Source organism: Cetorhinus maximus, unplaced genomic scaffold, assembly GCF_964194155.1.
Source record: "Cetorhinus maximus unplaced genomic scaffold, sCetMax3.hap1.1 HAP1_SCAFFOLD_699, whole genome shotgun sequence".
NCBI lineage: Eukaryota > Metazoa > Chordata > Chondrichthyes > Lamniformes > Cetorhinidae > Cetorhinus > Cetorhinus maximus.
Window position 1 is genome coordinate 108,825 of NW_027596641.1, and position 20,667 is coordinate 129,491.

At 41.3% G+C, this 20,667-nt stretch overlaps 1 protein-coding gene across 1 annotated transcript in view; it reads right to left on the bottom strand.

Annotated features, from left to right (window-relative positions):
* The window catches only part of LOC144674562 (nucleolar protein 4-like), a 116,552-nt gene that overhangs the window by 45,322 nt on the left and 50,563 nt on the right, over nucleotides 1-20,667 (bottom strand). Inside the window, exons 4-5 of the mRNA XM_078535851.1 lie at nucleotides 16,435-16,626; nucleotides 5,356-5,514 (exon numbers count right to left, since the gene is read on the bottom strand). Of these exons, the coding sequence (XP_078391977.1) occupies nucleotides 5,356-5,514; nucleotides 16,435-16,626 (351 nt within the window). The remainder of the gene's footprint in view (nucleotides 1-5,355; nucleotides 5,515-16,434; nucleotides 16,627-20,667) is intronic.

The following is a 20,667-nucleotide window of genomic DNA, read 5'->3' on the forward strand; positions in this document are numbered from 1 at the left end:
AGTCAGGAGGAGTGTGATGGAATACTCTCATACATCCTATGAGCGAATAAAAAAAATGGACACAATCTAGGTTAACACTCCATTGCAGTATTGAGAGAATACCACACTGGTACAGGTGCTGTCTTTTGGATGAGATGTTAAACTGAGGTATGTTCTGTCATCTCTGCTGAATGCAGAAAGGTACTATGACACTATTTGAAGAAAAGTAGCAGTTATCCTGGTCAACATTCATTCCTCAACCAACATTAAAAAAAAAAACAGCTTATTTTATGGTGTGTAAAGTGGCTACCATTTTTCTCTATATGCAATAGTTGCTACATTTCACAGGAAAAGTGCCATACAAGTATAAATTCTTTCCTATCTTCTTCACTATTAAAACTGTCTCCTACAACTTTAGTTTACTCCTTTTGCTCTCTTCAACAACTCAATACCCTATAAAAACCATATTACTGCTTCCAAATCTGGGGATACTTGTCCAAAAACTGTTGAACAGAGTACAAGCATAACTTAATACCTGATAGACAACCTCACCTTTAGTCCCTAAGCTATCTCTTTATGTTGCATTTTACTTTGACACTTCATTATTTTAGTACTACTGCTCATGCTCCTCTGAACGTTGCTCTTTTATTTCTCAGAAGATGTAAATATACCATTCTACATCTTCATCCTGCCCGTTCATGCATCCTTAGTTCAAATCAAAACTCATTATAAAAGTGATAAAAGCAAAATTCTGCGGATGCTGGAAATCTGAAACAAAAGAAAAAATTGCTGGAAAAATCAGCAGGTCTGACAGCATCTGTGGACAGAGTTAATGTTTCGAGTCCATATCACTCTTCTACAGAACGCACCTCTTCATACGGACTCGAAACGTTAACTCTGCCTTTCTCTCCACAGTTGCTGTCAGACCTGCTGAGTTTTTCCAGCAATTTTTGTTTTTGTCTCATTATACAGTATCCTACTCTAATTTGTTCTTTCTCAGGACTTATAGCTGTGTAACTTCTTACCACTATCCTTTCTTCCTATTGTTAACACTCAAGCTTGGTATTAGTTAATGACTACTTTCTGATCTAAATAATCTCTATTATTGAGATCAGAAAGATTTGTATTTATGTGGCATGCTATTGTATCCTCAGGACAGTCCAGAGCTCTTCACAGCCTCAGCCTCAAACTCAGAAGGTTAACCCAAGTGTCCATTGGGTTAAAGCTGTCCATTGGATAGCTACTTATTTCCCATATAGCCATCACTTCCTTAAAATGGCTACAAAACAGCTAGCTACTTCCTTAAAACATTGGGATGGAAACCATCTGGTCCTGGGGATTTGGCACTCTTTAGTGCCATTATTTTCTTCATTACTGTGATTTTTCTTACATTAATTTTAGTGAGTCCCTGTCCCTGAATCACTATTAGTTGCCTTGGGATATGTGGCACGCTAACCTCTTCCTCCACTGTGAATACTGATGCAAAGTAATTGTTCAACATATTCTCCAATTTCTTATTTTCATTAACAATGTCAACGTTATCAATTTTCAAGGTGACCCAAGTTACTTCTGATCCCCCCACTTTCCCCTAATATAATTATTTGTGTTGGTTTTGATATCTGTTGCATGTTTCTTTTCATACTCCCTTTTTGTAGCTTTTACTATCCATTTTGTCACCCATTGCAGTTATTTGTACCTCTCCCATTTGCCAAGATCTGTGCTATATTTTACATTTTCGTATGCTTTTACTTTTTGTTCTATATTGTTTCTTACCTCTTTAGTTACACATGGCTCTTTTTTGGGGCAAGTAGAGCTCTTGGCAATTAGGGTTATAAATTGGTTCTGTATCACATTAAATTATTTTTGAACACCCCCACTGCAGTCTGCCATTTTACCATTAGCAGATTTGCCCATTAACTGTGGACAATCTCTGTCTCATTGCACTGAAGTCAGCCTTACTTAAGTCTAGAATCTTAGTAATTATTTTGCGTTTCTCCCTTTCAAATACTAAACTCAATCATATTATATTGCTGTTAGATAAATGTTCTTGCACCATTAGGTTGTTAACTAAATCTGTCTCATTACTTATTACTTAAATCTAATATGGCATGCACCCTTGTTGGTTCTAGGATGCACCGTTGCAGAAAGTTATCCTGGATGCTCTCAAGAAATTCACTACCTTTATGACATATGCCAGTCTGCTTATCCCAATCTATATGAAAGTTGAAATTCCCTATTAAAATCATTCCACCTTTACTACATGCTTGTCAATGCATTTGTGTAATCCACCACTTCACAGCTGTTACCGGGGATCTATACACAACTTCCACCACAGTCTTAAATCCATTTCTATTCCTCAATTCTGCTCAAAATCTCCACAGCCTGCTTATATTGGGGGGGAGGGGGGGGACACACCCAGGTTCAAATACCACTATGGCAGATGATGGAATTTGAATTCAATAAAAGTCTGGAATTAAAAGTCCAATGATGACCATTGTCAATTGTTGTAAAAACCCATACGGCTCTCCTAATATACTAATGTCCTTTCAGGAAGGAAATCTGCTGAACTTATTTGGCTGACATGTGACTCCAGACCCACAGCAGTATGTTTGACTCATAAATGCCCTCTGAAATGGCCTAGCCCAACATGTGGACTGCAGCAGCTCAAGAAGACAGCTCACCACCAAAGTCTCAAGGGCAATAAATGCTGGTCTAACCAGCAACACCCACATCCCATGAACGAATATTAAAAAAAAATCCTTTCTTATGATTGAAGCGAAATCTACTCTTCTTCCTCTACCATGTTCCCTATTTTTCCTGTAGATGTTATACCCTGGTATATTTGGTTCTCAGTCCAGACTGTCTTGCCGCCATATCTCATGCTACCATGTTATACCCTCCAAGGTGAATTTGTTTCTGCAATTCATTCAATTTGTTCCTTACACTCTGTGCATTTGTACAAAAAAATGCTTATTTGGATCACACACCCTAATCCGTCCTTCTGCTGTGAAGTGTTACTCACATGTTTATTTCTCTACCTTGTTTTAACTGCTTTGTAACTCCCAGTTTTTTATTTATCTGCAGTGCCTAAAGCACAACTTATGACAATTACTCTACCCTCTTCCTTTCTGTTTGTTTTCAAACTATTATTTATACTACCTTTTCCACCTGAGGCCTCCCTGCATTTACCAGCTTAAAGTTCTTGTGATCATCCTATTTATCCTCCTCGCTGGAACCCTAGTCCCAGCCCGGTTGAGGTAGAGCTCATTTTAATGGTACAGTTTCTTTCTTGTCCCAGTATTGGTGCTAGTGCCCCATGAAATGGAACCTTCCTTTCCCACACCATACCTTCAGCCATGTGTTTGCCTGTGTAATGTGCTTGACCCCATGGCAACTTGCACATGTCATTGGTAATAATCAAGAGATTGTAACCCTTGAAGTCCCGTCTTTAATTTAGCTCCTAATTCCTAATAATCTCCAAACAGGATCGCTTGCCTACACTTCGTTATATGGTTGGCCCCAACGTGGATCACATGGTTAAAGTGCTTCCCTGTTGTTTGACCCATTCACAGACACCACAGATCCCCTATTGTGGGCACTGCACTAGGTCAGACGCAGGATTAGTAGGAATCCTAAACCAGCAAAAAGCTATTGTGCAACTGTATGTGAGGTGAATGATGAAAGTTGTTCCTTCACCTCTCAGAACAAAATCTGGGCAAATTTCTATCACACAGATATGCCTACCATATTTTTGTATTAGTGCTGCTTTAATTGGTTCTGGGAGAGTAACGTTTCTGATTCAACTGTTGGTGTTTACGCTAAGTTCATCTCCTTTATCCTTCCGTAATACCTTTTATTTGTGGCTTGCCTTCATTACTTCCAGATTCCACATTCTACCCTCCGTAAGCTGAGGTCATCCAAACATTTTCTATCTGTGTTTTAACATGCACCAAATCCCTTTTCCCGATTACGCCTGTGCTCACTGATCTACACTGGCTCCTGGTCAAGCAATGTCTTGATTTTAAAATTCTCATCCTTGTTTTCAAATCCCTCCATGGCCTTGCTCCTCTCTATATCCGTAATTTTCTCCAACCCCATGATCCTCTAAGCTATCTGCACTCCTCTAATTCTGGCCTCTTGTGCATTCCCAATTATAATTGCTCCACCACTGGTGGCTGTGCCTTCAGTTGCCTAGACTTCAAGCTCTGGAATTCCCTCCCTACACCTCTCCTCCACCCTACCTCGCTTTCCTCGTTTAAGAGACTTCTTAAAACCTAGCTCTTCGACGAAGTTTTTGGTCATCCACCTAATATCTCCTTATGTGGCTCGGTGCCATACTTTGTTTTATAATGCTCCTCAGACATTTCATTATGTTAAAAGCTGCTATATAAATATAAGTTGTTTCTGTTGATAAGGATTCCAATGGGATAAAAGGGCCAAATTAATCCATGCAAAGGTAAAAATCCCAGTTGGGAAATGTCACACCCCTGGAATCCATATTTATTTGGCTCGAGAATAAAAACTGCTATGGTTGCACACATATACACACTAGAGATAGGCAGGCAGATAGACAGGCAGACACCAACAAACTTCTGTAGAACTTACTGTCAATTCTTACTATCCTTATGCTAATTTAGAATAAGCACCTCTGCCACAATACATGTCCCTTCTGGAAGAATATATCAATCTATATTTTTGCCTCTGATCTTCAAGCTATACTATTTTATTTCCAGTGTGCTTCTGAGCATACAAACATTAACTAATACAAACTGGTCAAAGTGGTGCTGTTCGAGGTAGATGGGGATCTGGAATACCATGGATTGTGATATTAAACTGCTAATGTAAAAATGTATTTAATCTGCACTTTTATGGCTACTTGCTGAGGAATGCTTCTCTAGATTGGCAGCTGTTTATAATTCCCTTGCCCTTCCATTTGGGGGCCAGATTATCAAGGTCAGAAAAATGTCAGGAAACAACAGCTTTCATTCGTTTTTTATCACACTTCAATACTTTGAAGTATGACAGACATGTATTAGACGCAACAGGGGAGGCCTAGTCTACCATGTCCTCCTGGCCTCAACTGATACTCAGACTGTCAGTTTACAGCCAGGATCCCACTCTACAACAGCAGGAGAAAGACCGGCAATGCCAGTGATGGTTCTAACTGGAGGGGGAGGGAGACATGAGAACAATGAATGGACATTGTTCCAACACAACACTTGTTGTTGATAATATGTTTGCTTTTCACTTGTGCAGCAGCAAGTATGAGTTCCAGGGAGTTCTGAAACTTGCACTCACCAATTTTACACAAGATTACTTTCAGAATTTTTTAGTGGGGACTCTGGGTGGGGCGCCCCGCGAAACGCAGCGTCTCACCTCAGAGGTAGAAAAACCAGATGTCCGTCTCACCCTCCAGCAAGCACGCTTCCTGTTGGTTGAAGAAGGAGCTGCACCAGCGACAGTAGTCATGAAGAAATTGGAGGCTCCCTCTTCCCTGTCCTCCTGTCTGAAAGAGGAGGCATGTAGGCGAGACGCCTAAAGACAGAAATAAAAAAGGGAAGGGGAGGATAAATGGACAAAAGAAGGTGCAATTACCCTTGTTTGAATTGCAAACTGATTTTAGCACAATGTTGCTCCTTTTACACTTTTATTTGTTATTTTCTATTAAATTTGGCAAGGTCGACCAAAATGTTAAAGGAGCTAATCATGAGAATTTTTTTACATATTCAGGCACTGGTTCTAAGTATATAACCTCTCAATATCATACAGACTTAATTAAAATGATTAAAATGCCTGATTGCAGTTCTTCAGTTAGGGCTCCCAGACAATTTTATCTGCTTTTATACTGTCCTATTAATGTTGCTGGCTCCAAATGCTAGGATCTTATGCTGCTGGCAACAGCTGCCCATGGAAATGCAATGGATTTACTTTTGGGTTGCTATTGGTTACATAAGATTTACAGCATTCATATAGCACTGACTTCAACATCAATGTTTGAATCAGACCAAGTTTAATCTCAGTCTTAACTAACATTTGCCTCTTGACATCTCCACAGGACAAGATCAACATTCCTGTGAATAGGCCAAGTATAAGTGAAAAGGGACCAGTGCACCTACTGGTGGCTTAATCGTAATGTTGATCTTGGTGTTTAGAGACTTGAAAGGGGCAGGATCCATAGATATTTGGGGGCCTATATTCTGAGTCTTCTGCCATGATCCCCATTTTTTTCCAGTGCTGTACAACTAATCAAAATCAAGGGGAATTTTGGAATGTGTCTTCCATTAATATGAATCGTGCCCTGGCCTCAGTGAGACAGAACCAATCTGGAGTCTTTTTAAAATTCAAACTGTGGTCTGCAGGAAATCTTTATTTGTGGTCTTAACACCAATCAAAGAATAGTTACATCAGAGGAGGTCACTTAGCCCACCATGTCTATGCCAGGTCTCTACAACAGCAATTCACCTAGTCCTATTTGCCTACCTTTTCCATTAGCGCTGCAACTTTTTTCTCCTCAGGTAATTACCCCATTCTCTTTTGAAGCCTCAATTGAAACTCTATCCACCACACTTTAAGGCAGTGCATTCCAGATCCTAACCACCTGCTGCATAAGAAAGCTTTTCCTCATGTTGTTGTTGCTTCTTTTTCCAATCACTTTAAATCAGTGTCCCCTGATTCTTGACCCTTCTGCCAATGGAAATAGTTTCTTCCTATCCACTGTGTTCAGGCCCCTCTTGATTTTGAACACCTCTATTAAATCTCCTCTTAATATTCTCTTCCCCAAAGAAGCTCTAGTTACTCCAATCTGTCCAGATAACTGATGTTCCTCATCCCTGAAACCATTCTTGTGAATCTTTTCTGCACTTTCTGTAAAGCCTTCACGTTCTTCCTAAAGTGTGCTGCTCAGAATACTCCAGTTGAGGCTGAACCAGTGTTTTATACAGGCTTATCATAATCAATAACAATAATCATCATAATGGTATTTAAAAAATGGAGTTTTCCACCAATCATCAGCAGCCGTAACCCAAAGTCACACGCATGACAGATGGTAGATGAAACGATCATATTACCATCAGGCAAAATCGCTACAAAATTCAGTAACAAGCTTACTGCTCAATGCTAAATCCACTACCTCATTTTTTGAATATAGAAGATAAGAGAGATTTTCTTTTAACATTCTTTAAAATTTATTACAATAACCTGTTGATCCCATATCTTGATTTAAATGCTTGCTTCCTGATTAACTATAGGTTCATCAAATTGGGAAATTGGCAAAAAGGACATTAAAACAATAGAAAAACATTTCCCTGAGGTGCTCACTACAGTTACATAAAGTTCCAGGAGAAAAAGAGAACTATATTTTTAAATTCCAATGGAAGGGTTAATTGCTTTGTACAGTACTATCTCATACTTTATTTGGATTTTAATTAAGCTTTAAACTCCATCTTAAGAATAGATGGAGTTTAGAAAAACGAAGAAAAGAGTTTTAGTTGTTTTTTAACATTTACTCAAAAATAATCCTGGTAATAAATGGAGAACTGGAGTAGATTGGTCTCAATCCCCTCTTTGCATTAGAGGATCTTCTTGAAATAAAGGTTTTAAAAAACACGAATAAGATTCTATTTAATAGTTTTTGATTTCAATTATTTTAAAAAGTAATTAGAAATTTCCAGTTTAAGATAGGGAACTGAATATGTAGTTTTCACAGAAGATAGACAGAATCACAAAACACAATTCATAAAACACCAATAAAACTTTGGAAAATTCTAGAATCCAAGTACTAAAAAGAGAATTTGAATTATGTCCTAATTATAAATGGAGACACTTGCAGAATGAGATTCCCAAAACCGTAGTTAAAAAAATGCATAATCCTGAGTAATTAAAATGCAATTTATGCAGTCAGTGCAACCGAGTGATCCTGCATTGTCCTATATATAGGGAAATTTTGATAGGATTTCATCATTTTCACCATTATTTTTTAATTTAAAGAAATTGACTCAGGTTCATTATGGCTGCCAGTGATATCGTAATCACTTGCAGCGGTACACATTTATTCAGACCAAGTGGAACAATCTTTCAGTGCTTAAGTCTCAGATCTAAATTCTTTATACAGAAAGCTTCAACAGATCCAAATGAAATGACTATATCTGCTGACCATGAAGAAGTCCCCAAAATAGCTGCTGCATCAGAGCCTCAGAAGATGTAAAGCCAGTCTCTCATTGATGTTCTTGTATATGGTGTGGACTCTAGGCTATATACTTTCTACAGACATCAGGACTCAGGCTTTTTGGTCAAGTGTAGGTCTCACCAGTGTCATGCCCAGTATAGGCATGAAGATATTACAAATTTTAAAGTTGTATTTTTCTTAAAAGTGGACACAAAAGCTTTTAATATGGTGGCAGCTTATCATGGGACTTTGGCAGTATTAGCTCCAGACAGACCTGAAACTTAGGCAAATACCTAATTACATATGGAAAATCACAGCCACTTGTGAGATTCACACATCCCTTTGTTAAGGCTGAACCATCAAAAAATAGGACTATGATATACCAGCTGATTCATCTTTCTGCTTCACCATGGACAATAGAGACATTGAAACTCAATGGGTGTTAGCCCAATATGAAATGGAACTCATTGACCTTTCATCGTATTGTAGTAGCTCCTCCTTCCAAACACAAAGACCTTGGTTGTCAAAACTCTCAGTGTGAAAGGTTACAACACAGGATATTTAACAGCCTAACCACCACCTTTTTGGAAGGTGGTCTTTGGACTCATCACAGGTCACATGGTTAAGACAGCCATGTTTGTTATCTGTTCTTTTCAAAATACCAGCAGAAGCTTGTCTGAGTAGAAATACCATGACAGATACCATCTGAAATGTCATCTAAGCCATCGAGTCAGTTGCAAGCCAACTATGTAGCCAAGGTAGAACAGCTGTACCTTGAAAGTGGGAGAATGATTCACCCCAAACCTGATCCAACTTCCAGTTAACCTGAGAGCTGACCTCCTGGCAATTAAACCAGAAGAAGCATCGCAGCTTCTTCTCTGTTTTTACAAGATCTCCACTCCAGCTTAAGCATAAAGTCATCCAGATCTTATGATCCTTGGCCAGACCCCAGGATGTGGGGGGGAGATCCGGTTAGGGACCAATAATATTTTATTTAGAGTGGATAAAGTTGGAGATTCAAGATGCTTACTAATTGAATAAAGCAACAGCATTACACGGGTTTTGACGAAACAAAAATAAAATTTACTATACAAGTTCAGAAAGATACAACAATTTACAATACCAATCTTATACTCTAACATTTAGGGTAAATACAAGGTTCATGTGAATTAACAGGTGGGCTGACCACACCACAGTACAGTCACAACACTGGCATCTACCCAGCAATGTGGAAAATTGCCCAGGTATGTCCCATACACAAAAAGTGGGACAAATCCAACCCGACCAATTACCACTCCATCAGTCTACTCTCGATCATCAGTAAAGTGATGGAAGGTGTAATCAACAGTGTTATCAAGCAGCACTTGCTTAGCAATAGCCAGCTCCACTGGTTCTCATTATGGGTTCTGCCAGGGCCACTCAGCTCCTGACCTCATTACAGCCTTGGTTCAAACATGGACAAAAGTGCTGAACTCCAGAGGTGAGGGAGAGTGACTGCCCTCGACATCAAGGCAGTATTTGACTGAGTGTGGCATCAAGGAGCCCTAGCAATACTGAAGTCAATGGGAATCAGGGAGAAAACTCTCCACTGGTTGGAGTCATACCTAGCGCAGAAGAAGATGATTGTGGTTGTTGGAGGTCATTCATCTCAGCTCCAGGACATCACTGCAGGAGTTCCTCAGGATAATGTCCTAGGTCCAACCATCTTCAGCTGCTTCATCAATGACTTTCCCTCCATCATAAGGTCAGATGTGGAGATGTTCACTGATGACTGACCAATGTTCAGCACCATTCGTGACTCCACAGATACTGAAGCAGTCCATGTCCAAATGCAGCAAGACCTGGACAACGTCCAGGCTTGGTCAGACAAGTGGCAGGTAACTTTCGCGGCACAATTGCCAGGCAATGACCATCACCAACAGGAAAGAATCTAACCATCACCCCTTGACATTCAATGGCATTACCATCACTGAATCCCTCACTATCAACATCCTGGAGTTTACCATTGACCAGAAACTGAACTGGACTAGCCATATAAATACTGTGGCTACAAGAGCAGGTTAGAGGCTAGGACTCCTGCGACCAGTAACTCACTTTCTGACTTCCCAAATCCTCTCACAATCTACAAGGCACAAGTCAGGAGGGTGAAGGAATGCTCTCCCCTTGCCTGGATGAGTGCAGCTCCAACAACACTCAAGAAGCTTGACACCATCCAGGACAAAGCAGCCTGCCTAATTGGCATCCCATCCACAAACATTCATTCCTTCCACCACTGATACAGAGTAGCAACAGTGTGTACTATCTACAAGATGCACTGCAGGAACTCACCAAGAGTCCTTAGACATCACCTTCCAAACCCATGACTACAACCATCCAGAAGGACAAGGGCAGCAGATACATTGGAACACCATCACCCCGAAGTTCCCCTCCAAGCCACTCACCATCCTGACTTGGAAATATATCACTGTTCGTTCATTGTCGCTGGGTCAAAATCCTGGCACTCCCTCCCTAACAGCACTGTGGGTGTACTTACATCACATGGGCTGCAGTGGTTCAAGAAGGCAGCTCACCACCACCTTCTCAAGGACAATCAGGGGATGGAAAATAAACACAGGCCTAGCCAGCAAAGCCCACATCCCTTGAATTCATTTTTATAAACTACGTAATAGATGACATATGTGACCAAACTAGATTCCATGGATTTTTCAACAACCAATGTCACATTGTGAACCAACCAATCTCACTGAAACTTTGTCTTCCTCACAAAGGTTTCTGATCTCCACATTTGAAGATCTCACTGTCATGAAAGTATAATAATTTTCATAATATTTTTCTGGTTTGTTGTAAAGTGGGTTTATGGGGATAAGTATAGTTCAATGGGTCTGTCTGTGTGTGATTTGTCGTCAAGCAGACTGCAAGCTTTAACTCATCAAAAGAAGCTAGGTGCTTGACATGCTAATGAGTAACCATGGATGCTGGCTTATCATGTAAGGTGTGAAGGGAATTTGCATTTTTAGATAGATGAAAGGAGATGGAGATGAAAGGAGATTTGGATTTCAAAGGATTTCAGTCTGCTTTACAACTAGCCAGATAAGCAAGACCAAGGAATGTGTTTGTTTTTCTCAAGGGTCATTGACAATGTATAGTGACAACATGAAAGTTTTTATATTATGAGGGAGATACAGTTTCAAAGGCATATGAAACAACAGAATTTACATATTAAGATGAGAAAAACATAAAGAAAGGAGAATGATCTGTGTCAGAAGAAGGCATTGCAAGATCTAACAGAAGTGTGTGAAATAGCCTTAATGGATCCTCCAGTATTTGTGCATAACTCTGCTATCTACCGAAACTAAAGCTGGAGAAAAGTCATTTGGAATTCCACTGTCCAGAGGATTGTATTAATTTGCTGGATCTGTTTAAAATCTCGAAAAGTCTTGGTGGACTTATTACTTCTGAATTCAGTGCACGCATCTCGAAATAAATACAAATTGTGAAACCATTGTGCTAGCACTATCAAGTTTCCTTTGTGAAATTGATCTGCCTGGCACACATCACCTGCCGCATCATAACACTCGCCTTGGAATTCTCTTCAAATGTTGCTCCCACTCCAATGTCTTCAACAATGATTCACCTCTCAGGGTTTCAATTTCACCTTCTGAGATTCTTTTCCCCTAATTTCAGGGTACACTCAACCTTTGCTTTCCACACACAATCTCAGATCTTTGGCCATGCCAAGCAGAACACCACTGCTCCAAAGGTGTGGCTTCGCCCCAGTGGTCCACAGCATGGGGTCACCACCCTTCAGCTGCCTTCTGGGATCTTCAGGATTCCTCTCATGCCCACTTGACTCAAAGTCTGCTCCCTGCAGCTCTTTCTTTAATTTAGAGCCTACTACTTTGCTCCTTTCTTTAGCTTCATTTAAGGGAACCTATTCATTTCCCCTGTCCTCATCCCTTACTTGGGTCTACCTTTTGGGGCCTCTCCCTGTCCCCATCCCTGGTTTGGACGCACTCCCTATTCTCCCCCTTGTCCTACTCCTTGGGACACCTACAAGGTCATGGCGCTCCATCTCAGGTCAGTTGACCTGTGTTTTCACACCATTGTTTCTTTTCTTCACAATGAAACCATTTTAAAAAAATCATAAAATTCAGTTTTCCCCCAAAGGAGGGAGCTGTGTAATGCTCAGTAAAGGCGTGAACATATTACAAATATTAAAGCTGTATTTTGTTTATAAGTGAACTCAAAAGCTTTTAAGATGGTGGCAGCATATCATGTGACTTTGGCAGTATTAGCTCCAGATAGAACTGAAATTTAAGCCAATACCTAATTACATATGGACAATTACAGCCATTTATGAAATTCGCACATCCCTTTGTTAAGGATGAACCGTCAAACAGGACTATGATGTACAGCCGATTCGTCTTTCTGCTTCACCATATCGACGTCTAAACTCTATGGGTGTTAGCCAAGCATCAAATGAATCTCATTGAGATTTCATGTATTGTGGTGGCTCCTCATCCCAAAACCAAACACCTTGGCTGTCAAGACTCTCAAAGTGTGAAAGGCTACAACACAAGATGTTTATCAGCCTATCCACCATGTTTTTTGGAAGGAGGACTTTGGACTAGTCACAGGTCACTTGGTTAAGACTTCCATGTTTGTTACCTGATCTTTTTAAAATATCAGCAAAAGCTAGTCTGATCAGAAACACCTTGACAAATACCACCTGAAACACCATCTAAGCCATTGAATGAGCTGCAAGACATATACGCAGCTGAGGTAAAACAGTTATAAACTTGAAAATGGGAGAACGGCTATCCTCCAGCATGTGCCAACCTCTAGTTCACCTGACAGTTGACCTCCTGGCAATTCAACAACAAGAAGTCTCATAGCTTATTGAGAATACTCTACTTTTACAAGACTTCCACTCCAGCTAAAGCATAAATTCATCCAAGAAACTACAGGCCTTCCATGAAAGGGACCGAAATAATTCCAGATTGCAATCATATCATTTTTCCCTTCATCTGTCTCTACTGTGTGTGTGATAGTGTGTAAGATGTTGCATTTAAACCTCTGGGGTAAGTGTGTGCTAATAAGCAATCTTTCTTTATTTTTAAATTCACAAAGAGCTTGCTCCTGGAATCCTTTACGGGACAAACTATTCTTGAGGGTAAGAAAACACACTAACCTCACACATTAAAAGCTTTGATCATGGACAACAATAAAACTCATAGGCCTGAGTTTTCAGGATGGTGGGACGTGGCCTCTGCAATCCGAGGAGTCGGCGGGCAACACATATCCGGCGACTCCAACAGCCCCAATGCCGTTTTACGCTCTGATGAGCATTGATTGGCATAAGGCGGGACTTCTGCCCTCACTTGGGAGCAAGTCCCAACTTAAAGAGCTGCCGGCCACTCAAATTGGCTGGCAGCTCTCCAGTCCTTCCAGGCACAGCGTTGCAGTGGCCAGAAGAGGCACTTCAGGGAACTGTCTGGAACTAAGTCCCGGGACCCGGAGAAAAGCTAAGTGGCAGGGGTCCCGGGGCAGAGAGGGTGGGCAACATCTGGGGGGGTTGCGAGAGGGTTGATCGGGGTCTCGGGTGATAGGCTGGGGAAGGAGGGAAGGCTCGAGGTCACCAGGCCCTAAGGGGAGTGCGCCCCCAGTCAGAAGGGTCCCCCCCCGACTTCCCTCCCGAGATCGAGCTCAGTTTATTTCCAGTCTTGCCTCACTGAGCTGTCTTCTGTTTGCCAGCCTAAAAATTGAAGCTGGGTGGGAAAAGGCCCATAAGTGGCCACTTAAGGGCCTTAATTGGACAAGGCGGGCTACCCATCTGAGGCCCTGGCCGCCCACTGTAAAACCACTACTAGGTTGGGGCAGCCAGGAACATAGAGAGAATCCCGTCCATGCAATTTCACGCTCCTCCTCCCAACCCCTGCCTCAGAGCCTGCCCGGGGGGAGGGGGGGGGGGGCTGTGAGCATAAAATTCTGGCCATAAGCTCTGTCCATGACACCGATGATTTGGATGTGTAGACAGGCTTCTGTACTCTCGTTCTGCAGTTACTGAATTATGTATTACACTGGGGGAGAGAGTAGAGTAGTGGAAATGTCACTAGACTAGTAATCCAGAGGTCCAGGCCAATACTTTGGTAGTTAGTGGAATTCGAATTCAATTAATAAAAATATGGAACTGAAAGCTAGACTCAGTAATCATCATCGATTGTCATAAAGACCCATCTGGTCCACTAATGTCCTTTAGGGAAGGATACCTGCCATCTTTACCTGTGACTCCAGACCCACAGCAATTTGGTTGACTCTTAACTGCCCTCTGAAATGGCCTAGCAAGCCACTCAGTTGTATCAATTAGGGATGTGCAACAAACGCTGGCTTTGCCAGTGGCATCCACATCCCATGAAAGAGTTTAAGTAAAAATTAGGCCAGCGTGAATTTTATTCCTTTTGCAGTTATCAACTCTCCCCAGCTACTTCTCTCCCCACTGTCTCTATACAATCCTACAGCTCATGCCCCATCTCTGTACATATACACATAGCTCCCCAATTTCCTTCAGTCTATTGCCACTGAATCTCTATACGTCAAAATCAGGTTTTCATTAGTATCAATACTGCTCCCACGGAAAAAGTATTTTTCCTTGCAATGTTGGCAAGTTGCTCACTTATTACGTTTCATCTATAGTCACTCAAATCTACCAAATAGAAAAACTTTGAACACTACATGCTTTGCTGGTTGCTGAGGGGCACTGACATGACATTATATGACAAATTATGTCAGAAATGTCACCCAGTCAAAATCAAGCTTTACATCCTGTATACATCTCTTATTATTAGTATCAGGCTTTTATTCATACCAAATCAGCCATGCATCTGCCCCACTGAATTTGAATTAAAATGTAGAACGATTTTCATAGAGTCGGAACAAGCTATGGGGAAGAGGAGGAAAGCAGGTAAAACATCCAACAATAAGCTGATGAAAAATTGACTATTATATGAGCCTCCCCTACTTCCACATTTTGTCTTTAGTTTCACTAACTGCAGGAAATCACATCAATGACAGGATGATGTTTTCTGTGATATCATTCCTTTCCTCCTGATCTCTTTTGATTCTCTGAATTAGTAGAATCAGGGTTCACCAAATCAGAAGTCAAGTTGCATTCTAACACTGCTTGGGTGGAGTGCTTTGTCATCATAGTACAATGATTTTCAATTTATAATTGTAGGCTCATTAAGTATATTGCATGTGTTTTTCATTTCTGCAATTCGATACCCTATGCAATAGACCTTTTCTCAACTGTAAACTTGTTGCCTGATTCCTGAAACAGGGTGTGCAAAGAAAATTTTTAAAAACTTGCCTTGTTCAGCATCTTCTGGGCCCGGCTCCTGTTCCTAGAAATGAAGGTCTGGCAGGGAAGGAACAAAAACTTAAGCGCATAGGCCTGGGGGAATAATGCAATCAGGCCCTGATTATTCATCGGAGTACAATCTATAAGGACCTCACCACCTTCAGGCAGGTGTCCTTGGACTCTACAATTTAAAATAGCAGTCAGCAGGCTTGGGGACAAAAGGCCAGTGAGTAAGATTGTCACTTCATTTTAACTGTCCCTCCCTTTTTAGTTCCTGCCAGGTTGCAGGGGATAGAAGGGGGTTAAAATTCCCCTCAAATGTCAAGTTATTCAAAATAAGAATTAATTTCTGATTTTTAAAGTTACTTTTAATAAAAGTTCGTCAATGGACAACTTCCCATTTTCAATTTCTATTTTGGAAAGCCTTGCAAGTACAAAGATGGTTCTTGTTAGGCTGACCAAAATTAAATTCCTGTCATGTACAAGTCTTAGGGACTACACTTTATTTTCAAATCAAAATAGAAAGCAACTATCTCTAGATAAAATGGATATAATCTGGGCATTCTGAACAACTACCTAAAACCTGAACCCACTCCCCAGACAGTCTGTAGTACTCTGTCACATACAGTAAGTTCACCATCACATCTGTGACTCCAGTTAATGTAGAGGAGTGATGCCAGCTGAGTTTGATGCGTTTTAGATGAACAATGAAAAACAAAGTATCCCCTTGAGAGACAAGGGTGTACTTTAAATACAAATGTCAAAAACTTATTATAAATCTCTTAGAAATTAAATATTCCATCAGGAATTACCTCATTGAATATATATTCATGTTGGAAGATGCAAACAGACTGTTTTGACATCACTCCAGTTTTGTAAATGGCCAGTCTAACAGGTCATACTGAAATCTAGATTTACTTTGAATGTCTCTCACCAGTTCAATGCCGTTTTTTTTCATTCGCCTGCAGGACTTGAGGTAAGTGCGAATGCGCTTCCGGGCTCGCTCCTGAAATTCAGGGAACTGTCGGCTGCATGACTCAATGATAGCTTGAATCTTTTCTTTGGGCTGTTTCGAAATGGGAACCATTCGGTCAAGATTTTCATCAACAAACAGCCTCACAAACATCTGTTGGCAAAAGGAAATATTAAGTCATAACTATCTTGAATAATATTAAAACCCATTTCTTCTGTTTGGTGAGGTGGGCATTGTGAGGAGATTCTACTGTAAAATGATTCACGATGGCACACTAAATCACCGTTTGAAGTTCTGCCCTGAATTAATATTGGGTTGTAGCAGCTACTGAGGTGAAATTTGCACTGTGCAAGAGTAGTATATGAATGAGTTAATACATTTGTATCAAATCCTTCCATTAGCATTCTCCTGGAGTCGTGAATCCAATTTTTTTTTAACAAAAGGATTGCACATGAATGGTTTCTTTTAAAAATTACTTAATACCACCAATCTGGCCCTTAGTTCTGATGTGCCCTATGATGTTTTGTTGCACTAAAGGTGACTTATAAACGTAAACTGCTGCTACTATTTCATCCCATTACTAACAGTGCTCATTTTCAAAGTTGTACTTTGCTTTATTGATCTCACTCACTGCTCTTTTGATTTTACTTCCATCACCGGATTAAAGGCACAATGGCCAGAATTGTTCACGGCCACCACACCACACCTCCACCCCACTGGCCCCCAAATGGGCAAGCCTGCCTCTCCATGCTTGCGAAGCTATGACTTGATTTAACAGCTGCCAGGCAATCACCTTTTGGGAGCCCTCCACTGGGCACAATGAGGGGCCCACTTCCTGCACACACAACCAGCACCATGTGGTATTGGCACCTACTGCCGAAGGTAAAATATCAGTGGCAGCAGGAGGAGACCCTTAAGTAGCTGCCTGACACCTACCCTGTCACTGGTAAAATTCCAGTGGAAGCAGGTAGGCATTGGACACAGTGTCCCCCGCCATGCCACCCAAATTTACACCTCTCCCACCTGCTAACCTGCTACTGGGAGTGGAGGGAGGGGAGGTGGTAGGGATGCCAGCTCCAGCTGGGCATATTCCGGGAGATGTCATCATATGGCCCCCTGCCTTCAACTGCCCCTCCCCCAGACCCCTGCCATTGGCTCCCATGTCTGTCAATCACAGTGCTTCACTTTCAAACTGTTGAAAAAGCCACATCACCATAGAAACTAAACTGTATCCCACTGCTGTTTACCAACATACTGGCAGGCAGAAGAATCCACTGCAGGGGTGGGATTTTCTGGCCACACCAGTGGCGGGCATTGTTGTGGGTGTGACAGGAAAATCTGGAGAGCAGCCAAAAGTCAATTGGTTTTTGGCCGCTCTCCAAATTTCTCCCCCCCACTGCGATGATGCCCGCCACTGGCGGGACTGGAAAATCCTAGCCCAGGTTTTTAAAAAGAATAGCTCTGCAACAACAAATATTCTCAGCTGTAAGCCAGTGTCAAATGACAGTGATGCACATTTGGATTGGTGTGACCATGAATCGATACAAGCTGGAGCAGGTAGGCCGGCCCTGAGCCAGACAGTGTGAGCGCGATCACAATCACTGCTCCCTTCTCCCCCCTGCTGCTATTGCATACACCTGACCGACTGAAACTTGCTTTGGAGAAACTCTATACTGAACCAAAGCTTCCCCAAACCACAGTGAGCCTCCTTCATGGTGGTCCTACACGGAAACAAGTGGGGTTCTTGGGTTTCACAGATATGAGTAACCTTACGGAAAAAATAATGTACCCAGTTGGTGTAACAAACTATAAAGTTGGTTTAATTTACTTTCTTAAAATATCCTATTAAAGTCTCCCAGATTGCTTTCAATAGTCACCAGGAGATAGATGCTGCCTCCGGTAGACTCCCACCCAATCCAGGAGGGTTGGCAACCCTAGGTGGAATGTGTAAAATTTCAGCAAAATTACTCCACATAGTTTCATTTCAAACTAGGAATTTCATTTTGAAAGAGCATGTATCTTTTTGAAGAAAAATACATTTACTTAACTTTGGCTGCCCCATTTTGTTTACGATACCTTGTTTCAATCAATAATAATAATTTTGTCTTTATTCTCCTAAACTGGATAAGTCACTTGTGAACTGTGGTGCTAGTAAGGTGAAGCAAGATGATGGTAGAGATCAGACGGCAACTGGCTGGGCAGTTTTCTTGCATTATTTTGAACAGAAATCCTTTGCTAAAAATGGGGAATTTTTAAAAAATTCATTCACGGGATGTGGGCTTCGCTGGCTGGGCCAGCATTTATTGCCCATCCCTAGTTGCCCTGGAGAAGGTGGTGGTGAGCTGCCTTCTTGAACCGTTGTAGTCCACGTAGTGTAAGTACACCCATAGTGCTGTTAGGAAGGGAGTTCCAGGATTTTGACCCAGCGACAGTGAAGGAACGGCGATATATTTCCAAGTCAGGATGGTGAGTTACTTGGAGGGGAACCTCCAGGTGGTGGTGTTCCCATCTATCTGCTGCCCTTGTCCTTCTGGGTGGTAGTGGTCATGGGTTTGGAAGGTGCTATCTAAGGAATGCTTAACACCATTCAAAATGCTGTTAAAATTGTGTGGAGATGGCAGTACAAAGACATGCAAATAAGTTGAAAAATTTATTATGTAAATTATTCCTGACTTATTGACACTAGTTTTAAATATTGGTTTAGTACCAACACAAATTATATAAGAGGATGGCAGAACATATTGCAGTAAACAGAAGCTAAGTTGAGACCTAGATATGAAAAATAGTTGGGACTTTGAGTGGAACCCCAATGTCTGAGGGAAAAACACTTAGGGCAGAATTTTTCTGATCTCAATGTGATGGGAATGGAGGTGGGACAGTAGAGAAAATTGGCTGCCAAGGACTGCGACCAGGACTCTCATCTCCGTTTCTGTCCTCTTGCCATTTTCCCAAGGGCGGCAGAAGAAGCATGCTTCAAACAGGCCCATTCCAACTGATCAGGTACTTACCATCATTGTGGGCTCATTAAGAACCCAACCCCAGTAAGTTTCCTAATTTTTAGCAAGGCAGCCAGACTTTAGCAGCTGTTGGAAACCAGACCAGTTCAATGGAGGTGGGTGCAGAGTTCGCTGTAAGCTTGCATGGGAAGATGCAGTTCAAAGTGGCACTGAAGAGGCTGAGCATGGCAGAGGTGTCCTATCCCATTATATAAAAGTTCACTGTACGCATCACCAGCCTACCCTGTCCCAGCTTCCAGACCTTCTGCTGTCCTCTGAAATGTGTGAAATGTTAACTTTGCCAACATTTGTCCTGAAACATTAAATGTGTGAAGGGCAGCCACAGCAATGGCTGCTGAAGCGAGTCACAATGTGGCCCACTTTTGGCTGACTTGCCTCCGTTCCCACACCCTTGCTGGCTCATAGGAGGCAGACCCGTTCCTTAGGCAAGTAACTCCCAACTCAGTCAAAATAATGTCTTCTTCCTGTTTCACGTTGGGGGTGCGTTGGCGAGTTGGAATTGAACCTGCCTCGAGATTCCCGCCTCCAACAGGACAGTCTGGCCCTTAAAGTTTGATTCAAACGTGACAACATATTAAGTCACTAACTGTAAGTGTAAAAAAAATCACTTTAAATTGAATTTTTAGTTTGGCATACTTTGCTTGCTTAACCTTTACATAATATTATTCTCGTAAATATTGACATAAATATGTTTATATTCTAGCTCTGCAAAGAAAGTACGTCAAACTATTTTAAGAGAATTATTTGTTTGTTCTCATGTATATTAGTACTGCAAGTCTCTCAAAGTGTACTATTAAAGCCCTTTAATTCATAAAGCCTGCAATTACAGAATGTACTTTTTCACTTCTGTTTATTGTGAGGGTAAAACTCACTCCAACTTTTCTCTTTTCCTTGGTCTTTTAGAGCCATACCCTGGTTGACTGTCAGGTGGGCATCAGTGCCAATCAGAATCAACAGTTAGGGGATGACTGTCCCTCGGCTTTCCTCTCCTCCTTGAGGGAAGGTCTAGAAATCCTGTTGTTGTGGTATAGTAGAGATTTAAATTCCAGCAATATGGCAGATCAATAGTCTGGGGTCCAGAATGTATCAATTTAATTTTTAAAAATAATGTTCCAAGGTTTGATAAGTATAACAAATAAACACATTCAGTTATTTTCCTTTCCATCAAATTTTTATT